We start from the raw sequence: 19,707 nt of genomic DNA, 5'->3' as shown, positions 1-19,707 counted from the left end.
GATGGATTGAATAGTTTACTTAGTGTTTGGAGGAATAGATTTGTCTAGTTTAGTCTTGAGTGCAAGTTTAGTTTTAAGACGCTTTTTTGAGCAGCCTTTTGGATAAACAGCTCCAACTGTTTACAATAGTAAACAAAAGTAGTTGCTTAGTTTCGACAGGAAAAACACCGTCTATGATAAACTGCAAGCTCTGTTTTATCCCCTCAATTTCTTCACGTAATAAATGGGCAAAGGGATAGGAAGACCCTTCTAAATTATTTATTAATTTTATAAATTTTATGCAAATTTCACTTTTGTTTGTTATTTTAGCATCTATTCGCATATTTTACGAATTCAGCATGTATTCGCATATTTTACGAATTCAGCATCTATTCAGAATTTTACCATCAATTAAGCATTAATAGCAAAATGCCCAAAATGCGTGTCTCTAGTAATAGGTTAGTATCGTGATAATTAGTAGTGTAATATTGGTATTATATCGCGGACTTCAAAAACAATACAATATACCCTTTGGCAAATACAGACTGGTTTAGGGAAATTTATTCGAAATGAAAATAAAAAAAGCTTGTAAAAATAAACGTGATGTGTCAAATTATTGAGTTTTTTACAAAAACAAATAACAACATATCCAAATGTATGTCATTTGTATTTCACCCTTTGGGAAAGATGTTCACTTCTAAAGACATAAATATAACATTTTTGTTAGAACTTCAAAGTTATCTCAAAAGGTAAGTTTAAATGAATGAAAAAAAAATCACGAAGGAAAAAACAGATAAAAAGAAAATGCAAAATTTCAAAAAAAATACAAAAATATGAGATAAAAACTTATAAAGCTGTTACATATTATGTATACATTAAAACCTATGAAGTTATATAGATATTAAAGCTGTAAACCCAAACCAAAGGAGTATTTAGGCCCAAGTTACCCTGTCACACCGGAACTTTGCCAGTCACTTTTACCATACAAATAGCGACAGTTGAGTCTGTATAAATTGTAAATAATTAAAAGTATGCCGTGTATTTCTCCACCGTTCATTTGCTGCTTTTAATGAGAGCGAAAACGATCGCCTTAATGACACGAATCGAGCAAAATTCAAAACCGCCATAGCAAAATAGCACCACCAAAACAATAAGGTAGTTTTTTAAAGTCGTAAAATGAATTTTTAACATGACAGCGCCTCTTCAATCGCACTACGAAAGTACACGTGTACAACGAGATCGTCGAAGGGGAGCTGGCTGGAAAGTATCGGCAGTGTACGGCGTCGGGTGAATCGTCGGTGTTGAGAAGGAAAAGCGAATACGGCAACGTCACGGTCGCCGGTAGCGCTAGTATTGGTCGTCGGGCATTCTGGTAGTGTGCGGTGTGCGGTGTGCAGTTTGCAGTGTCGGCATAACGGGAAGTCCCCGACAGTCGTGCGCCGACGCGGTCAGAGTTCGCGTCTCTTCTCGTCCGTCTCGTCGTCTGCAGCTCTTCGACGCGGACCCCCGCGCCTCGTCTCGTCTCCGCATCCTCGCCCTCTCCGCTGCGCACGAACATGGCCGAGGGAAAAGGGTGAGTGCGACTACGAATACTTTTCGATCGCAATGGACGCCGACCAGTCGCCTCTTTTGTTCGTCGGTCGGTCGACCGACTCGGCTCGGCTCGGTGACCCCACCCCACCCCACCCCACCCCATCATGTCGCAGGTTGCAGGGCGTAGGCCCATTTTCGTAGACCCGCCGCTGTCGTTTCGCATTCTTCGCGCTTCGGCCTAAACTTAGTCCCGCCTCCCCCCTCCGCCCCCGCCCCCGCCCCCGCCCCCCTCATTAAACATTTGCCATATCATCGTTTCGTGTAATCAAATCACCCTAACGCTCGACTCTCTCTTTTTCATTCGCTTGTAACGCTTCTTTCGTACAACTGTCATATTCTTCTTTTATGCATGATTTGCTTGTGCAATTACGATCGCCCCTTTGTCCTGGTTTTTTTTTTGCATTTTGCGACATCATTCAACAGTGGTATATATGATTCATATTAGTTTCGATCGTTGAAATGTTTTACATCTCGCAAGTCATTTGTTTTTTTTTTTTTTTTAATTAATAATTTCCATTGTGTTTAAAATATTTGTTTATTCTCGCGTATTAAATGTACATTTATTTAATGGCCGTCGAATAAGTGGTCCTAATCGCAGTTCGAATTTTCTACGTATTTTCAGTATGAAGAAAGGTCGCTTCTCATTGGTCCATTTTTCGATGACGACACTGTTTACAGTCATTGCGTCCAATCAATTCACGAATCTACCCCCCACTCCAAAAAATTTGACTGGTGGCTTGTCATGCAGTTTACTTAATCTCTCATCATACAAAAAAAAAAATACAAGCTATACTAAATACTAAACGAATCTTATTGCGATGAAATATATTTAAAAAGAAATTCAATGCAATCTTTGATTCCTCATTAAACATTACATCGAAGAAGCTGATTAATAGATCATTTGTAATGGAAACCATGAGTGAAAAATTTATGCGGTCGTTCTTACAAATACTTTTTTCAATTTGATCCAATTTGTTTCAATATCAATCGCTTCATTTTTTTTATCGTTGAATTTAATTGATGCAATTATTTATTTTATTATTTTCATTGTATGTTGAATCACAATTATTTATTTATCCAAAGATTAAAATTTCTTATATAAAAATATTTGTTCACAAATATGTACCGAAACACTGTTGTGTAATTTTTTTCTTTTATTGATGACAATAAAATGTTTCTTTTACAGTCCTGATGATTTGTCAACTGCAATTCTCCGTAGAAAGGATCGTCCAAATCGCCTCATTGTCGAAGAGGCCACCAACGATGACAACTCCGTTGTTGCCCTATCGCAGGTTTCTATTTTTTTTATATATGTATATTAATTTATTTTTATATTTTTTCCGTTAATACTTATTTATTATTTTTAGGCCAAAATGGACGAGCTTCAATTGTTCAGAGGCGATACTGTGCTTCTTAAAGGAAAACGACGCAAAGAGACCGTGTGCATTGTGTTATCCGATGACACTTGCCCAGATGAGAAAATTCGGATGAACAGAGCTGTCCGAAACAATTTACGTGTGAGACTCAGCGATGTAGTCGCTGTTGCGCCGTGTCCCGATGTCAAATATGGAAAGCGTATTCACGTCTTGCCCATTGATGATTCAGTCGAAGGTTTAACTGGGTATGGAAGCTTTTTTTTATACGACTTTGTTATGTAAATTTTAATTATCACTAATATATTTTCTAATACTTTTAGAAACTTGTTTGATGTGTATCTTAAGCCATACTTCTTGGAGGCTTACCGTCCGATTCACAAGGACGATATGTTCATCGTCCGTGGGGGCATGCGTGCCATTGAATTTAAAGTGGTAGAGACAGACCCAGTGCCTTATTGTATTGTGGCTCCTGAAACAATAATTCATTGCGAGGGGGATCCCATCAAGCGAGAGGTTCGATATAATCATTACCACTTTAATTTTATTCTATTTATCAATTTGTATTTGTAAAAGAGTATTTATTTACCAGGAAGAAGAAGAGGCTTTAAATGCTGTTGGCTATGATGACATCGGCGGTTGTCGTAAGCAGCTTGCTCAAATTAAAGAAATGGTTGAACTGCCTTTGCGTCATCCATCTCTGTTTAAAGCTATCGGTGTTAAGCCACCACGTGGTATTCTACTTTATGGTCCACCTGGAACTGGCAAGACTTTGATCGCTCGAGCTGTTGCTAACGAAACAGGTTTTTTTTTTCATTGTGATTTTCATCAATTCTCCTGTCCAATTATTTATTTATTTTTTTAATATCGTGTTAATTTCTTTCTAGGTGCATTTTTCTTTCTTATCAATGGTCCCGAGATCATGTCTAAGCTTGCTGGTGAATCAGAGTCTAATCTTCGTAAGGCTTTTGAAGAGGCTGACAGAAAGTCGCCTGCAATTATATTCATTGATGAAATCGATGCAATCGCCCCAAAACGCGAAAAGACACATGGAGAGGTTGAACGCCGTATTGTCAGTCAACTGTTGACTCTTATGGATGGTAACATTTTTTAAAAGAAATTTAACTTCTGTGAAATTAATTTTCGTACTGTTGAATAACGTGTTTATTTGTTACGTAACAGGAATGAAGAAGTCATCCCACGTAATTGTCATGGCAGCAACAAATCGTCCAAATTCTATTGACGGTGCTCTGCGTCGTTTTGGACGTTTCGATCGTGAAATAGATATTGGTATTCCTGATGCTATTGGACGTCTGGAAATTTTACGCATTCATACTAAAAACATGAAGCTTGCAGAAGATGTTGATTTGGAACAGGTAATTTCATTTCACATGTCGTTTTTAGATCACTTTAAATAGTCCACGTTTAATAATTATTTCATCTTTAGATTGCTGCAGAATCCCATGGTCATGTGGGTGCCGATTTGGCTTCACTCTGCTCTGAAGCTGCTTTACAACAGATTAGAGAAAAGATGGATCTCATTGATCTGGAAGATGATCAAATCGATGCCGAAGTATTGAATTCATTGGCTGTGTCTATGGACAATTTCAGAGTAATTAGAATCCTTTATCGACCATATAAATTAATCATTTATGTATATAAAAATTGTATCATTGTAAATATTTTATTTTACAGTACGCTATGACTAAATCGTCACCGTCAGCTCTACGTGAAACAGTAGTAGAAGTGCCTAACGTAACATGGACTGATATTGGTGGATTGGCGAATGTGAAGAAGGAACTTCAAGAGCTGGTGCAGTATCCAGTTGAACATCCAGATAAATTTCTTAAGTTTGGTATGCAGCCTTCTCGTGGAGTCTTATTCTATGGTCCACCGGGTTGCGGTAAATACATGCTGCTATTTTTATTTTAAAATAAATTTTCTTATATGAATGATTTTGCTTAAATCAAATAATATTTACAGGTAAAACGCTGTTAGCCAAAGCTATTGCTAATGAATGTCAAGCCAATTTCATTTCTGTAAAAGGCCCAGAGCTTCTTACTATGTGGTTTGGTGAATCTGAAGCCAATGTCAGAGATATTTTTGATAAGGTAACAAACTAAATTGACGAGAACTGTGAATTATATGTATTAGATTGTAGTTAAATGTTTTAATATTTTCGTATTAAAATTGCTGTCTTATTATAGGCGCGTTCGGCATCACCATGCGTTCTATTCTTTGATGAATTGGACTCAATAGCTAAATCACGTGGTGGATCAGTTGGTGATGCTGGTGGTGCAGCTGACCGAGTAATTAATCAAATTCTAACCGAAATGGATGGTATGGGAGCAAAGAAAAATGTGTTCATCATTGGTAAAATTTTATGTGTTAACAATTTAAAATTTGTACCATCTACTATGCAAATATTTATTAATTTTTTTATTTTGTTTTAAGGTGCCACAAATCGACCTGACATTATTGATCCTGCAATTCTCCGACCAGGACGTTTAGATCAACTTATTTACATTCCATTACCTGATGAAAAATCACGTGAAGCTATTTTTAGAGCAAATCTGCGTAAATCCCCCGTTTCTAAAGATGTAGATCTTACGTACATTGCGAAAGTATGCACTTGAAAAATTTTGTATATAAATGTGCAATTTAGTTCTTAAATTAATACAAACAAATACTTTTAGGTTACTCAAGGTTTCAGCGGTGCTGATTTAACTGAAATTTGTCAGAGAGCATGTAAATTGGCCATTCGACAATCTATTGAAACAGAAATAGCTAGAGAAGTACAACGTCAACAAGCAACAGCCACAACTGCAATGGATGTAAGAGATATTACCAAAAGAAGTTTATATACAAATATGATGTTTTTTTAAATATATTTGAGTAATTTTTTTTTTTAAACAGTTGGACGAAGAAGATCCTGTTCCAGAAATTACCAAAGCTCATTTTGAAGAGGCTATGAAATTCGCACGCAGATCGGTATCCGATAATGATATCAGAAAATATGAAATGTTTGCACAGACCCTACAGCAATCTAGAGGATTTGGAACTAATTTCAGGTTGATGAAATTTCTATTTGACAAATTTAAAATGGTGCGAATAGATAACTAATTTTAAACATACTATTTTAGATTCCCAGCAGGACAAACAGCACCAGGCGGAACGGCTGCCACTGAAGGTGATGCACCACAGTTCCAGGAAGATGACGATGGTGATGATGACCTTTATAGCTAAACATTATCAGTATCTAAAACCTGAGGAATTTAAGCTCAAAATTTCATCGGGCATATTTGAAATATTGCATTTAAGATTTTTAATCTATAATTCTACGTTGAATGCATAGGGTTTCCTGGGTTCCAACAACACAAAATAACTGAAATTTTTTTATGTTCATGCATTTGGTTTTTTATATATTTGTCAAACAATTTTTTGTCATTAGTGTGCTGGTCTCAAATAATTTTAAAATTCAAAATACTTAATTGAACTTTAGTAAGTATACTAATATGTTGAGAAGTATTTCATTTGTGAACATACATTATATAGAGTAAAATACAATATTTATAAAACGTATTTTTTTTATATTTATTTTATATCCGTTCCCCAAAAATTCCTAGTGAAACTATATTTAAACAATTATCGTAATTTATACATGCGGTGTACTCTGATTATCTGTGCTTAAATAAAAAAAAAATATTTAATTACAACGTCAACACTCGCTCTGTCGAAGGAAAAGTCTGCTTAATGCATGGATTGAAAGAGATCCTTGAAGATAGGTTCAAAACTAAATGGTTTCCTGAAGTGAGAGATTTCTTAAAAAGTGAAAGGTTACCACAGAAAGCAGTTTTGTTAATAGATAATGTCTCATCTGAATTAAACTATAATTTGTATATTAAAAACGAACAACGGTATTACGATACCTAAATTTTACTGCTTATGTTACAAGTCTAATTCAACCCAAGGATCAAGGTGTCGTTTCATCAATAAAACGGCTTTACCAGGCTGGTCTTCTCAATACTTGCTGAGGATGATGGATCAATTTCTGGAAAAAAAAATGAGTATATTGGTTGATGTTCATGGAATAGCAAAGTCTTGGTCGACAGTAAAACCAATAACACCGGTTCGATCATGAAAAAAGATTAGTCCCTAACATGGAAATAGATTTATCGGATTGTGAAGAGATCGAGGCAAGTGATATTTGCAGAATAATAGAAAATTTAAAATGTTGATCGGGAATAAATCGAGGAGTGGTTTCATCGCGATTCAAATGATCAAATTTAATGCTTGAGTGATGCAGGTATCGTTTCTAATGTCACTCAAACAACAGAAATGATATCAAAAATTGATAGTTCTGATTATCTGTGCCTGTGCTCCCCAGCATTAACCCAGATAATCGACAGTACACTATGTATAAAAATGAACATTTGTATATAAATCTAGTCGACTTGAAACTACCTAATTTGGTATACATCAGGCCTGGGCAAACTGCGGCCCGCCACGCAATTCCATGCGGCCCGCTTGATTATTTCCAAATAACTTATTTGCCTTCAATTTTTTAAAAATAGTGTTTATTCATTTTTTTTAATATATCCGTGAAGTGATTATAATACAATCCCATGGATTATAATGTATCCGTGAGTATAATTTATTATAATGCAATCACATTTTTCGACTTGTGACTTGTCACGGGGTTGGGTTGTGTGCGGATAGTCTTATCTGCAATTCGTGCGATTCGAATTAGCGCGGGAAGTCCTACGAAGTGGGCTTTTTTTTTACCTAAATTCATGGTAATTCCATTGTGAACCATCCATTCGTCAGGTATTAAATCATAAAAATAATCCCTAAGCCTTGTTTGACCATTTTGTGAGTATCTTTCGACTGGCCATCACGGGTAGTGAAACAGACAATATATCAGCTTTCTTGAAGATCTTGATGCAGAGTACACAGATATTCCTTTTCACAGCCATATTCGATGGTTAAGTTTAGGGAAAGTACTTCAAAGAGTGTGGAAATTAAAGGATGATATCATTTTATTTTTAGAAATGAAACATATAACTGATTTTCCTGAATTCACTGACAATGTCTAGCTTTGTGATTTTGCTTTTACTTTGGACATCATAACACACCTGAACACTTTCAACTGCATTTTACAGGGTAAAAATGTATATGCTCACGATTCGATAAAAAGCTTGAATGCATTTAATTTAAAACACGAACTGTTTCAACGTCAAATATTAATTAAGAAACTGGATCACTTCCCAACACTGAAATCATTAAATATTGATGAAAGTAAAATTAAAAAATACGGAGACACCATCAAAGCTTTAAGTGACTTCCGAGTAATTGAAAACAGCCTAGCAATAACCCGTGATCCGTTTTTAGCAAATGTTGACTACAGTGAACTACAACTGTAAATTTTAGATTTACAGTGCGATACAGATCTGAAAGATTTATACCGCCGTGAAGAAATCTGCAAATTTTATAATTCCCTGAATTCTGAAAGATTCGGAAAAATTAAAGACTGCGAGAAAAATGTTGTTCATTTTCGGATCGACATATACATATGTACATATATGTATGTGAGCAGACATTTTCCGTAATTAATTTAAATAAAAGCTCCTTAATATCAAGCATTACAGATCAACACTTACAGGCAGTTTTAAAAATTTCTACTACCAAATTTAAACCTGATATACAGAAAATGTCGAAAGAAATTAAACAACTTAATCATTGTCATTAAAATTTTAACCTTATTAATTTGTTTTATTGTAGTTATTTAACGCACACATACATGTATGTATAAATATGTATATATATATATATATATATATATATATATATATATATATATATATATATATATATATATACATATATGCGGCCCGCCGACTCATATAAAATATCGAATTTGGCCCTTCAGTAAGAAAGCTTGCCCAGGCCTGGTATACATGCATCTCATGATACACCAATTTCAACTGTAGATGAGTTTATTTTTCGACTTTAATCTGCCACAACGCTGATTAGTATTTTATAAATATGAATGTCGAACAAGTGACAGTATTATCAACATCTGAATTAAATGGGTTAATCCCCACATGAATAAATTAATTGCCAAGAAACTTGTTATTAAATATTGCGTCTAGTACTTAAATGAATATGCATAAGTTAGATGTATTCTTCGAAAGTTTGATATAGGTAAGTGATGTTTTGTCTGGTTTAGTATATCTGAATATCTTTTACAAACAAAAATCAAGAAGTTCTAAATGTTGAAAACATTTCTTGGGTCGAATCTCTTTTTAAAATAAAAGTGCCCGAATTCACTTATTGTCATCAAGCTTAGTATTAAAGAAAATTTAAAGCAGCTTTTCATTTGCCACACCATTAAGAACGATAAAATTTCGAATCCAACCGATTCATACCATCACATTTTATCATTTTGACGACTTGTATAAACATGGATCGTCATTGTTTCAGCTAATTGCTTTTGAAACATTAAAATACCGTGAAAAAGGGGCGCCAGAACGGTGTTTTACCACGTTACACGACTAAAAAGCCTCGATTACAATTATGTATTTTACTATATTGCTTGCAAAATAAGTAGTGACAATCTACAAGCTGTCGTTCAATGGCTTGTATTTTAAAAAAATAAAAAGAATATTTTATATCGTAAACATTGTAGTATCTGAAATTTTGAATTCAAAATGAATCACCAAATGGGCATATATGCAAAAATTTTATCAAATTCCATTCTGGTAAAAAATGCTGAACAGTCCATATAATTCAACACGATCAATCAGCTGTGAAATCTAAGAAAATAACATAGTTTTGTAGTCCCAACAGACCCTTATCTTACAAGAAATTATGAATCACACAAAAAGAAACATTGAAATATGAATGACGACTTAAAACGATGTACCGTATTTCATTAGCTCAATATTAACAGAAAGTTTTTGTCATTCTAAATTCTAGTTTCTTTTCTTCACAATTCAACCCTCAAAATTCTTATATTAATAAACTGGATAGCCAAATTTTCAATTACACCACAGCAGAATCCTGATTATTTAGACTAAATGGAGACCGAGTTGGTCCAGGTAATTGAAGAAAAAGAATCGCTTCTTTTTGTAACTAGACCAAATATCATAAGTCCAGTCAATAGCTATTGAATCAACCACATGAAAATGCTTTTCACTATACGTGCATATGCAATCAATTTGTTTTAATGTTAGATGGTGTACCTACATACATACATGTGCCGTAGACAGCATACATTCTAAATACAAAAAACCTTCCCAACACTTCCTTTTAAATCTCAGTAGATAATGTGTATCATTACTATTACTAATGCTTAACTTTTCCCCCATTCAAAATAAACGATACAATAAATAGGCAAGAGTATAAATGAAACGACCATTTGTTATTATTATTTATTTAAATATAAAAATATTATTCCTCAACAGTAAGACTGCCTTCGTTTATTTCGTCTATCAAATCATGTGGATTTTTACTATCAATAGTACATCCTACAGACTGACAGGTTCCCAAAACTTCCTTCACTGTTCCTGAAAGCTCTCTGGCCATCGAGCGGGCTCTAATTGTCTTGGCAATGTTAACAACTTCATCAAATGACAGATTGCCATTGTGTTTGACTAAAATAAAACAAAACATTAAATAAACATGTTATATATATATAGTTTAATTTAATTTAATAATTTTACTTACTATTCTTCTGCTTCTTTCTGTCACGTGGAGGTTCCTTAAGTGCTTTGATAATTAAGGAAGCGGCTGAAGGGGCTACTGAAATAGTGGCTTGCCTATTTTGAATGGTAAGCTTCACAGTAATTTTCAAACCCTTCCAATCGCCAGTAGCCTTTGAAATGTCATCGGCGACCTTTTTAGGGGACTATAAAAAAAATAATGTTTGGTAAAATAATTCATAATAATAAATATACTAAAAATAATAACAATAATGTACTCACCAGACCGAGTGGACCAATTTTAGGAGCCAACGAGGATGTAGCTCCAACTTCACCACCGACGCATCGGAGGAACACTGAAATAAAAAAATTAAACTTCAATTTATGCGAATAATGTAACGTGAGAACATGAGGGCATCCGGAGTGCGTAGACAATATAGACAAACCCTGGATTAGGCTAACGGAACCCAAACAATGCACACGCTGGAGTTCTCACAGACCTGGGTGAGTTCCGTGTGTAAACAATATATACGTCAGGGTAGACCTTTAAAAGCCTAGACAAAAGACATACCAACAGATTGGAAAAGCTATTCTGTGCAATTTATCCTTTGAGAGGTACATGTGGTAGATCAGATACTTTGGAGTGAGCGCCGGTTCCGTATGGACCTCCAGAATCGTTATATAAATGCGACTTTGGATCATTTGGATCCTAAACGTAATACTAGTATAATTACTAGAAAAATTAAAGTTGGAAAATAATGAAAATCAATTCAAACGGAAATACGAAACCACTTGGTAAGAATAATTTTAAAACCACATCACATGACAAAATACAATATTTACTTTTCACACAATACTTTGTGTGAAAAGTAAATATTGAATTTGCAATAAAAACTAAATTTTTCGATGTTCAACTCAATAGGGTTCCATTAGTGATAAACTTTGATTCGGTCCTAAGTCTACATGTTTATCAGGTTATAGATATGAAAAAAAAACATTCAAACTTAATAATCCTATATAACCACAGATAATAAAACATGAATGGATCAGAAGATGGTTGGACAAAAGAATTAAAAGGTTAGGAAATGCTTTTTACAAGGTATCTGTCACTTGGATATAGGTTATGTGCATGAGCGGCATCGAACGGGGAAACACAGTGATGAAGAAATCAAACAAGACGAATGTCCAGGAAGACACGGTAGCGTCGGGGCGAGGCTCTGGATGCCGAGGAGCTAGAAGAAGGGGGGATGGGGGTGGGGAGGAGGTTTCCATCAGGCACATACGTGGGGCGGTCGATTTTTTTGAATGGGAGAAGTCGTGGGGGCGGGAAGCGGGGGGCGCTGGGGCGGATTCTTACCGACTTTCACCTCGCTGGGATCGAACTTGGGCGGCATGGTGGCTGAAGAAGCAGATTGCGGCGCGGCTCAAGAGATTCGAGCGGATTCGGGCCGACACACCGCACGACCTGGACAGAGGCCGCAAAAGAGCGAATTCTCGGCATGTTGATGTCAACTCTGGCAACACTTGCATTCAGAATTGACATTTTTACAAAAATACTTTTATTCGCATTTAATTATTTTTTCAATTTTTCTTGATACTTCAAAATTTCTTCACTATACTTGTACATATTAAAATCAATAATCTATACATACAATTTTATTCATTGGAAATTTTCATTACATATAAAATATTGCTATTTATTCATAATCTGGTTTCAAACTATTGTTTAATTCCAAATAATTACAGATAAATCTTATTTTATACATAATCAATGCTTACTCATTTAAATATTTTAGATATTAATTGTATTTTTCAATATAGATTTAAGTACTTACACATTGTACAATTCGATATAATAATACAAAATATTTAAGATTACAATTGCTGTTGAAGTATGAATTAAGGTCTGTTCATACCTATCCAGCACGACCCGAATCCTGCAAGTATCCTGCAAGTACGGACAGTATTCTTTAGTACATTCTATATGGACGCGCATGAATGCGTAAATGCGCATGCGCGATTGGAGTATGAATACGACCATATAATGTACAAAATAATACTATCCGCACTTGCAGGACACCTGCAGGATACGGGTCGTGCTGGATAGGTATGAACAGACCTTTATTGGAAAATTTAAAATATGGTTTGTAAAATTTAAATATATAATATATAAATATATGCATACACGAAATTTGGTAATTGGATTATTAGTCACATTGCGATCGCCTAAACGACAATTTTTGCCATGAAAATCGCGAATACGGAATATTTGGCACTCAAGTTCTTGTTAGTATGATGGACTTTTCGGCCGCCAGATGTTCTGCTATAGAGATTTGTGACTTTTGGGTGAGCGCTTTATGACCAAAAATCACCTAACCACGAAATTTGTAAGTTAACTATAAATGTCTGTTCATACCTAGTCAGCACGTACCGACTTCAGCAGGTATCCGGCCGTACGAAAAGTATTCTTTGGTACATTTTGTATGGGTATATTCATACCAACCGTCACGTTTACGCCACGGCAGGCTTACAGCAGTACCCGACATTTCCTGTTCATACCTTACAGCAACATCCGTCAACGTATCGTATCCGTTTTTTTGGCCATCGTGGAAATATACACGCGAATTACGTGCCATGAGTCTGCCGCTTTGCTGTTTTGGACCAATTATCGATAGTGATAGTTGACAGCTGTTCAATCTTTCGACATGGTTTTGGCACAAATATTTAAAAAAAAATTAAATTTTTTACGGGAATATTTAAAAAAAAATTGTCCATCATCCACAAGCTCCTTATACAGTGTCCAAAACTCTCCTTCGGTTTTTTCTATTTTTTAACTTGGGATGCACATCAAAACGCCTCCGTGCTTTTTTATTGCCTTCTTGAGCTTCTTCTTCCAACAACAGCGCGATTATACATAATTTTTCGTTCGATAAACGTCGAAACATTTTTGCTTACTTGTATTCTGACGCGTAGCTGCGAATGCACGTGTGTGCATTCATATTGCAAGTACTCGACAATACGACGTAAGCAATATTGCGCCATATCGTCATGGCCTCTAATGTATAAGTAAGCCGATTTTGCCTTGCACTCGGCCAAATTGCTGTAAACGTGACGTGACCGCGACGTGTAGGTAGATATGAATAGAAATGTAATAAAATGACATATTTGAAACGGAGTCGTGCAGTGCTGAAGCCGTGCAGTGCTGTTAAGTATGAACAGACCTTAAAAGTAAAGTGCTCGTAGTTTGAAGTATAGTACAGCTCACGTAAAAAAAGTGTATAATGATAAAAAAATTGACGGAGTTAATATGTTGGTTATGTAAACGGATTATTTCGCACATTGCGATCGCGAACATGACAATTATTGCCACGAAAATCGCGAATCTGACACTCGAATTCTCGTTAATATTATATGATAGTTCACGTGGGTAATTCTTAATGGATGGAATTTTCGAGTACCAGTTGTTCCATGATCGAGATTTTAGTAACATTTGCGAGATCGTTTCGTGCGGAATAATCAGCGAACCGATAATTTTATAGAGAAGAAGAAAATTTTGCGTGGCCGTTGCCTGACCTGATATGTTGGCTAAAGTGGTCGTTGAGATTGGTGACAGCTGCGATTGTCGGCCCTCGGGTGTGGTATTGCGGTGCTTTGACTCTTTCCTGTTGCCTTTATCAATACGTCACCATGGATGACGCTAAATACAGGGGTTGCTTGGTGCATTACAAGTACGCTGACTTGACCAAGCGGGAGCTTTACAATGTTGTGCAATGCTGGAAGTCACTATCAGCCAGCACTGATAAATTCATCTTCAACGATGGTTCCTGTAAGGACTTGATCAATTTGGAAGGAACGATACCCGTCATATATAAGTCGGTAACCTACAATATACCTGTCTGCATCTGGCTGATGGACACGCACCCTGACAATGCACCCCTTTGTTTCGTCAAACCCACGTCAGACATGTCTATCAAAGTCTCCAAGTATGTGGACAACAATGGAAAAATATACCTCCCTTTTCTACACAATTGGAACGGCAAAAATTCTAATCTCATATCGCTGGTAAGGAATATGATAACGGCATTTGGTGAACTACCTCCGGTATATTCCAAACCACAGATGCAAAAACAGCCTCCATATCCTACAACTTCCTTTATGCCTCAGCCTGGTGGAACAGTTCCTAACTTCAATTTGCCTTATCCAACGCAACCGTACCCACAACCGTCTATACCTAACTTTTATCCTCCGAATCCATATCAACCGTACGCTGCTGCGAATCCTTTTCAATACCCTCCTGGCGGTTATCAGCCCCAGTCTCAAAACACGATAACCGAAGAACACATCAGAGCGTCTTTATATTCCGCTGTTGAAGATAAATTAAGAAGACGTATGCATGAACAATTCCTTCAAAACCAAGCAGAACTGGATACGTTGCGTAGAACTCAACAAGAACTCACCGAAGGCAGAGTTCAGTTAGACGATATACTTGGCAGATTAGAAAAAGAAAAAGTGGAACTCGATAAAAATATAACAATTCTGAAGGATAAAGAACAGGAATTAGAAAATAGCATAGAAAAACTTTCCGAACAAGAAAGTATAGATCCAGACGATGCAGTTACTACGACAACGCCACTCTATAATCAACTATTTAATGCATTTGCAGAAGAAGCTACAACCGAAGACGCCATTTATTATATGGGAGAAGCTTTGCGAGCTGGAGTTATTGATCTCGATGCATTCCTTAAACAAGTTAGAGCATTGTCTCGTAAACAATTTGCGCTCAGAGCGTTGATGCAAAAATGTCGTCAGAAAGCTGGCTTAGCATGTTGAAATATGCCATTTATATTTTATCTACCCATTACACACAAAATATATTGTACATTATAAGCATGTTATCAATTTGTTAATAAGAAAATATATTACTTCTTATTTAATTTGCTATTGGTTTTATTTTTAAAACCCAACGTATCTTCCCAAAATTGGTGTTAAATTGAATATATTAAATATTTATATTGTATTATTTGTAAAATAAATACATGTTTATATGTCATGAGAAGGTTGCAATCGATGCTGATATAAAAAATGATCCTTGCACACAAGTTCTTTGTTTCGTAGCTATTCTTAATGAGTTTGATTGTAGGTACACATGTATGTATCAAATGTAACACAGTTAAGATTAGTTTGACGATTGAAGAAATATGAATTTTTTACAAAAATAAAAAAATCATATAATTTAGGTGGAAATAAAATATATATATTTATTTTTTAATCTTGTTTTATTAAGACATTCACATTATGCGCTCCAGTTAAAAATAATCTTATTTTAACATATGTATGTAAAATTATCGACAGACACAGAATCAGTCTATAATTGTTATTACATGGAATAATTCATTTTAACAAGTATGAAGTTTTCTTAGCAAAAGTAGCAAATCTAATTGAGCGTGAACAGTACAGAACTTGCACATAATAAAATCCATAATGTGATATATGTAAGTATTAAAATTATACATCTTACTCTTTCAAAGAATGATCCAACATATTTTATGCTGTTTGAAAGGCGTTTTTAAATGCAATATTGTATATTTTAAAGAGATTGTATTTCACCTTACGTAAAACTAAAAATTCAATAATTTAACTTCTGTAAAATAAATAAATACTTCGAGAAATACGTTATTCAAAAGCGGTGACAAGCCATTACATTTTTGCCAATGATGAGTATCTATTATGATTCACCCCCTGCTTTCTTCATTCCTTCCTTATGCTTCTTCGATTTTTTAGAATTTGCCTCCTGGTCAATAGGAGCTGGTTTCACAAATGGAATAATATCTTTATACTTTTCAGGCATCCATTTTTTCAATACTTCTGGAACCTGAAATACAAAAATCAAAATTTATACAACTGATTTCATAAAACAAATAAATCAAAAATACATTTAATGTAATATTTTGTACCTTTACGCCATCTTCCGTTTGGTTTATTTCCAATATAGCGCAAATGACGCGTGTAGTTGCACACATAGTGGCATTTAACATATGAACATAATCAGTCGCTGCATTCATTTTCTTAGTTTGTCCATATCTATAATTGCACGAATAGGATTAGAAGGTTTTTGTCGTTGTTCTAAAGTTTGTTATTATAAACATTTTATAAATTCATTTACCTGACTTGTAGTCTTCTAGCCTGATATTCCAAACAGTTGCTACAAGAAACAAGTTCTCTAAAAGCGCCAGATCCAGGGAACCAAGCTTCCAAATCTAGTTTTTTAGATGCAGCATGATTAAGCGCACCAGATACGATGTTTACTATCCTGTAAGGTATTCCGAGAGACTGGCAAAACTGTTCTGCATTTGAAATCATTTCATCCATCATTTCCCATGATGCGTTATCGTGGGGAGATGTCAAGCAAAATTGTTCCACCTGAAAATACATTAAAAAAAAAAATAAGAATATTCAACCAATATAATTACTCCAAATTATTTAACTTTATTTTACCTTTTCAAATTGATGTACTCTGAAGATTCCTCTTGTATCTCTACCGTGGGAACCAACTTCTTGTCTAAAACATGTTGAAATTCCAGCATACCTGAAATTTGCCATGTATTTTACGTCAAGTTTAATATCGATATAATTCTTATTATTTAATAATATCCAATTATTAGAGCAACCTTATGGGCAATGACGCCTCAGGTAACCATTCATCACGGTGATAAGCAGCAATGGGTTGTTCTGAAGTAGCAATCAGATATTTTTCCTCGACACCACCTTCTTCTGCCTTCTCTGAACCTTTACCAATAACTTTATATAGTTCATCATCGAACTGAGAGAGTTGAGCCACCTCTTGCATTATCTAAAATTTAAATTGGATCACCGATTTAAAAATATGTACTACAATTATGAATTAAGCTTCATTGGCTATGTGATTGACATACTTCTTTTCGCATGAAAAATGGTGTATATAAAGGAACATAATTTTTTTCAACCAATGAATGGAGAGAATGTTGAATTAATGCGTGCTCTAAAAATACAGCGGCCCCTTTTAGATAATAGCCTCGTCCGCCAGATACTACAGCGCCTCTCTCACCATCCATACCTATAAGAAACGACATTAGAGAATAATCAAAAATAATAACAAAGCATGTACTTATACAAATGTATACAGTATAACAATTTAATAAATAATTTTAAGTATGAAATAATTCAGTGTCAAATAATCCTAGTTATAAATGTTGCTGTATTTAACAGATGAACAAACATGTGTACAATATTTATTGAATTTAGTTAATAAACATGTGTACAATATTTATTGAAGAACAACTGATCAAACAGTCAAAGCAAGCATTTCAATATTTAATAGGATTGATATTTAAAAACGAAAAGCATACCATCGATCATATGAATCAAATCAACGTGCGAGTACTTCTGTTTTATTTCACAGTCACCATGAGTACGCTCAATTTTATTTTCATCTTCATCGTTTGAAACTGGTACACTGCTATGCAAATGATTACCAACTTCCCTAAGAGCATCATTCCTGATCTTCTCAGTGGCGATTAAATCTTTGCCATTTTGTTCCACAGCAGCATCAATAAGAGTACGAACCTGGAAAACAAATCATCAATCGGGTGATTAAACACAAATGGTACTCAGTTATTGATAACTTACATATAGACATAATTTTTAAAATAATAGTAGCACTACAGACACTACAGTAATGAAATCAGCTCTAAAATAAATCCCATTTACTCATCTTTTGCTTTGAAAAATAATAAAATATTATGCTCTTAATTTGAAGTTTTTAGACATGGAAAATTATATACAAATAAACATCCAAACAAGTTGTAAATGTATATTTTCGATGATTATGATTGTTTTGTAAAACATACGACATGATAAAAGAAATAATGCAAACTTATTTTTTATCGTATTTCATTATTTAATTTTCATTTTAGAAAACGCAAAATTTGTACCATGGAAATAGGTTGATCACATAAAATATTGTACAATGTAATATGCGCAAAAGTTGCATCAGATTCTCAATGCATATAACATAAATGAAAAAATGTACAAAATAATGAGAATTGAGTATCCAATACCTTTTTAATTTGATTAACTGTGAGGGGTTTCAGCACATCTACAGTAAGGTCTGCTAACTTCTGCACCAGCTCATCAGGCAATTCGGGTTGTTCAGGACCTGGGGCTTCTTTGCGTTTCAGCCGCTCTCCCACCTCCTTACTGCAGACATTTTTGAGCCTGTTCCAGGTATCGGCCAGGTGGCGAAGTTGTCTCCAGTGCTGGTCCTGCTGCACCACCACATCCACCAAGGCTACATCTTTGAAGCGACGTGTCTGATTGTCACGCACTGCAGCCGGATTACCACCTTTGTCTTCACGGAACAATTCTAGATCGAGAACCATGATGATCACCAGACGTGGAAGCTGCCGGCGAGCACGACCACGTGTCAACGCTGCCTTACAACTGTCACTATTTTACCCGTATAGCGTACTCTGCATGTTATATATAAGAAAAAAGCTTCTAAAAATCGATTCGGTTACCCATTATCCCAGTTTCTTCCTCACTCGCTCCATAAGTTCAGTTCCGCTTTTGAAAAAGTAAGTACACTGCTAACGAATGGTACTAAGCCAATATTTTGGATTTCAGAGAATCATTTGTATTCCAAATACAAATTTAAATAATCTCTTAACTAAAAATGCAAATAAAAATCTAAACGTTGTCGTTATCACTTTTATTTTAAATGATTAAAAAAAATAATAATAATCTTGTGACATTGGCTACGTCCACACTGCCGATATCTACACCCAATATTTACGAATTATTCCATAACCAGTTCCTAAATAGCAACCACAAGTTGCAATATGGGAACTGGATATGGAAAATTCGAAAATATCGGGTGTAGATATCGGTAATGTGGACGTAGCTTACAGAACTATGCTTTTTTGTACTTTCAATGATGCTCGTATTCGATAGAAATATGACAAAAATGAACAGTTTTTTTAAATTTTAATATTATACACAATATATTTAAAATTATATTTTTA

General features: G+C 35.0%; 5 protein-coding genes and 1 long non-coding RNA gene across 6 annotated transcripts in view; 3 read left to right on the top strand and 3 right to left on the bottom strand.

The window, feature by feature from the left end:
• The window catches only part of LOC143920291 (uncharacterized), a 319,990-nt gene that overhangs the window by 149,641 nt on the left and 150,642 nt on the right, over window positions 1-19,707 (bottom strand). The gene's annotated exons all lie outside the window — the stretch shown is intronic.
• LOC143920299 (uncharacterized) overlaps window positions 1-19,707 on the top strand; it is a 319,815-nt gene that overhangs the window by 149,642 nt on the left and 150,466 nt on the right. The window lies entirely within an intron of this gene.
• Window positions 1,206-6,634, top strand: TER94 (Transitional endoplasmic reticulum ATPase TER94). Its single transcript, XM_077442495.1, has 15 exons — window positions 1,206-1,552; window positions 2,759-2,864; window positions 2,940-3,193; window positions 3,269-3,461; window positions 3,538-3,748; window positions 3,833-4,045; window positions 4,128-4,321; window positions 4,393-4,557; window positions 4,641-4,848; window positions 4,929-5,056; window positions 5,153-5,318; window positions 5,400-5,569; window positions 5,642-5,779; window positions 5,862-6,016; window positions 6,089-6,634. Exons 1-15 carry the CDS (start codon window positions 1,536-1,538, stop codon window positions 6,189-6,191), a joined length of 2,421 nt encoding a protein of 806 aa, XP_077298621.1. The 5' UTR covers window positions 1,206-1,535; the 3' UTR covers window positions 6,192-6,634.
• On the bottom strand, window positions 10,365-12,144 carry RpL12 (ribosomal protein L12). The gene is made up of 4 exons (XM_077442496.1): window positions 12,006-12,144; window positions 10,931-11,004; window positions 10,674-10,854; window positions 10,365-10,600 (listed from the first exon to the last, which is right to left on the bottom strand). Exons 1-4 carry the CDS (start codon window positions 12,040-12,042, stop codon window positions 10,398-10,400), a joined length of 495 nt encoding a protein of 164 aa, XP_077298622.1. The 5' UTR covers window positions 12,043-12,144; the 3' UTR covers window positions 10,365-10,397.
• TSG101 (tumor susceptibility gene 101) lies at window positions 14,219-15,581 on the top strand. The gene has a single exon (XM_077442423.1). It carries the CDS (start codon window positions 14,336-14,338, stop codon window positions 15,476-15,478), a length of 1,143 nt encoding a protein of 380 aa, XP_077298549.1. The 5' UTR covers window positions 14,219-14,335; the 3' UTR covers window positions 15,479-15,581.
• SerRS (Seryl-tRNA synthetase) lies at window positions 15,880-19,287 on the bottom strand. The gene is made up of 8 exons (XM_077443084.1): window positions 18,745-19,287; window positions 18,034-18,250; window positions 17,581-17,741; window positions 17,317-17,498; window positions 17,144-17,234; window positions 16,812-17,068; window positions 16,603-16,729; window positions 15,880-16,520 (listed from the first exon to the last, which is right to left on the bottom strand). Exons 1-8 carry the CDS (start codon window positions 19,063-19,065, stop codon window positions 16,374-16,376), a joined length of 1,503 nt encoding a protein of 500 aa, XP_077299210.1. The 5' UTR covers window positions 19,066-19,287; the 3' UTR covers window positions 15,880-16,373.

Source organism: Arctopsyche grandis, chromosome 12 (genome assembly GCF_051622035.1).
Source record: "Arctopsyche grandis isolate Sample6627 chromosome 12, ASM5162203v2, whole genome shotgun sequence".
NCBI classification, from domain to species: Eukaryota; Metazoa; Arthropoda; class Insecta; order Trichoptera; family Hydropsychidae; genus Arctopsyche; species Arctopsyche grandis.
This window is presented reverse-complemented; position numbering and strand designations above follow the sequence as displayed.

Bases quoted from the DNA above. Each gene is read 5' to 3' on its own strand.
- TER94 (XM_077442495.1), top strand. The intron at 3,462-3,537 runs GTTCGATATAAT...TTTATTTACCAG, and splicing joins GGGATCCCATCAAGCGAGAG to GAAGAAGAAGAGGCTTTAAA. The intron at 4,849-4,928 runs GTAAATACATGC...TAATATTTACAG, and splicing joins CTATGGTCCACCGGGTTGCG to GTAAAACGCTGTTAGCCAAA.
- RpL12 (XM_077442496.1), bottom strand. From the start codon at position 12,042: ATGCCGCCCAAGTTCGATCCCAGCGAGGTGAAAGTCG. The intron at 11,005-12,005 runs GTAAGAATCCGC...TTTTTATTTCAG, and splicing joins TCCCAGCGAGGTGAAAGTCG to TGTTCCTCCGATGCGTCGGT. The intron at 10,601-10,673 runs GTAAGTAAAATT...GTTTTATTTTAG, and splicing joins CAGAAAGAAGCAGAAGAATA to TCAAACACAATGGCAATCTG.
- TSG101 (XM_077442423.1), top strand. From the start codon at position 14,336: ATGGATGACGCTAAATACAGGGGTTGCTTGGTGCATTACAAGTACGCT.
- SerRS (XM_077443084.1), bottom strand. From the start codon at position 19,065: ATGGTTCTCGATCTAGAATTGTTCCGTGAAGACAAAGGTGGTAATCCG. The intron at 17,742-18,033 runs GTATGCTTTTCG...CGTTTCTTATAG, and splicing joins TTTGATTCATATGATCGATG to GTATGGATGGTGAGAGAGGC. The intron at 17,499-17,580 runs GTATGTCAATCA...TTTAAATTTTAG, and splicing joins CATTTTTCATGCGAAAAGAA to ATAATGCAAGAGGTGGCTCA.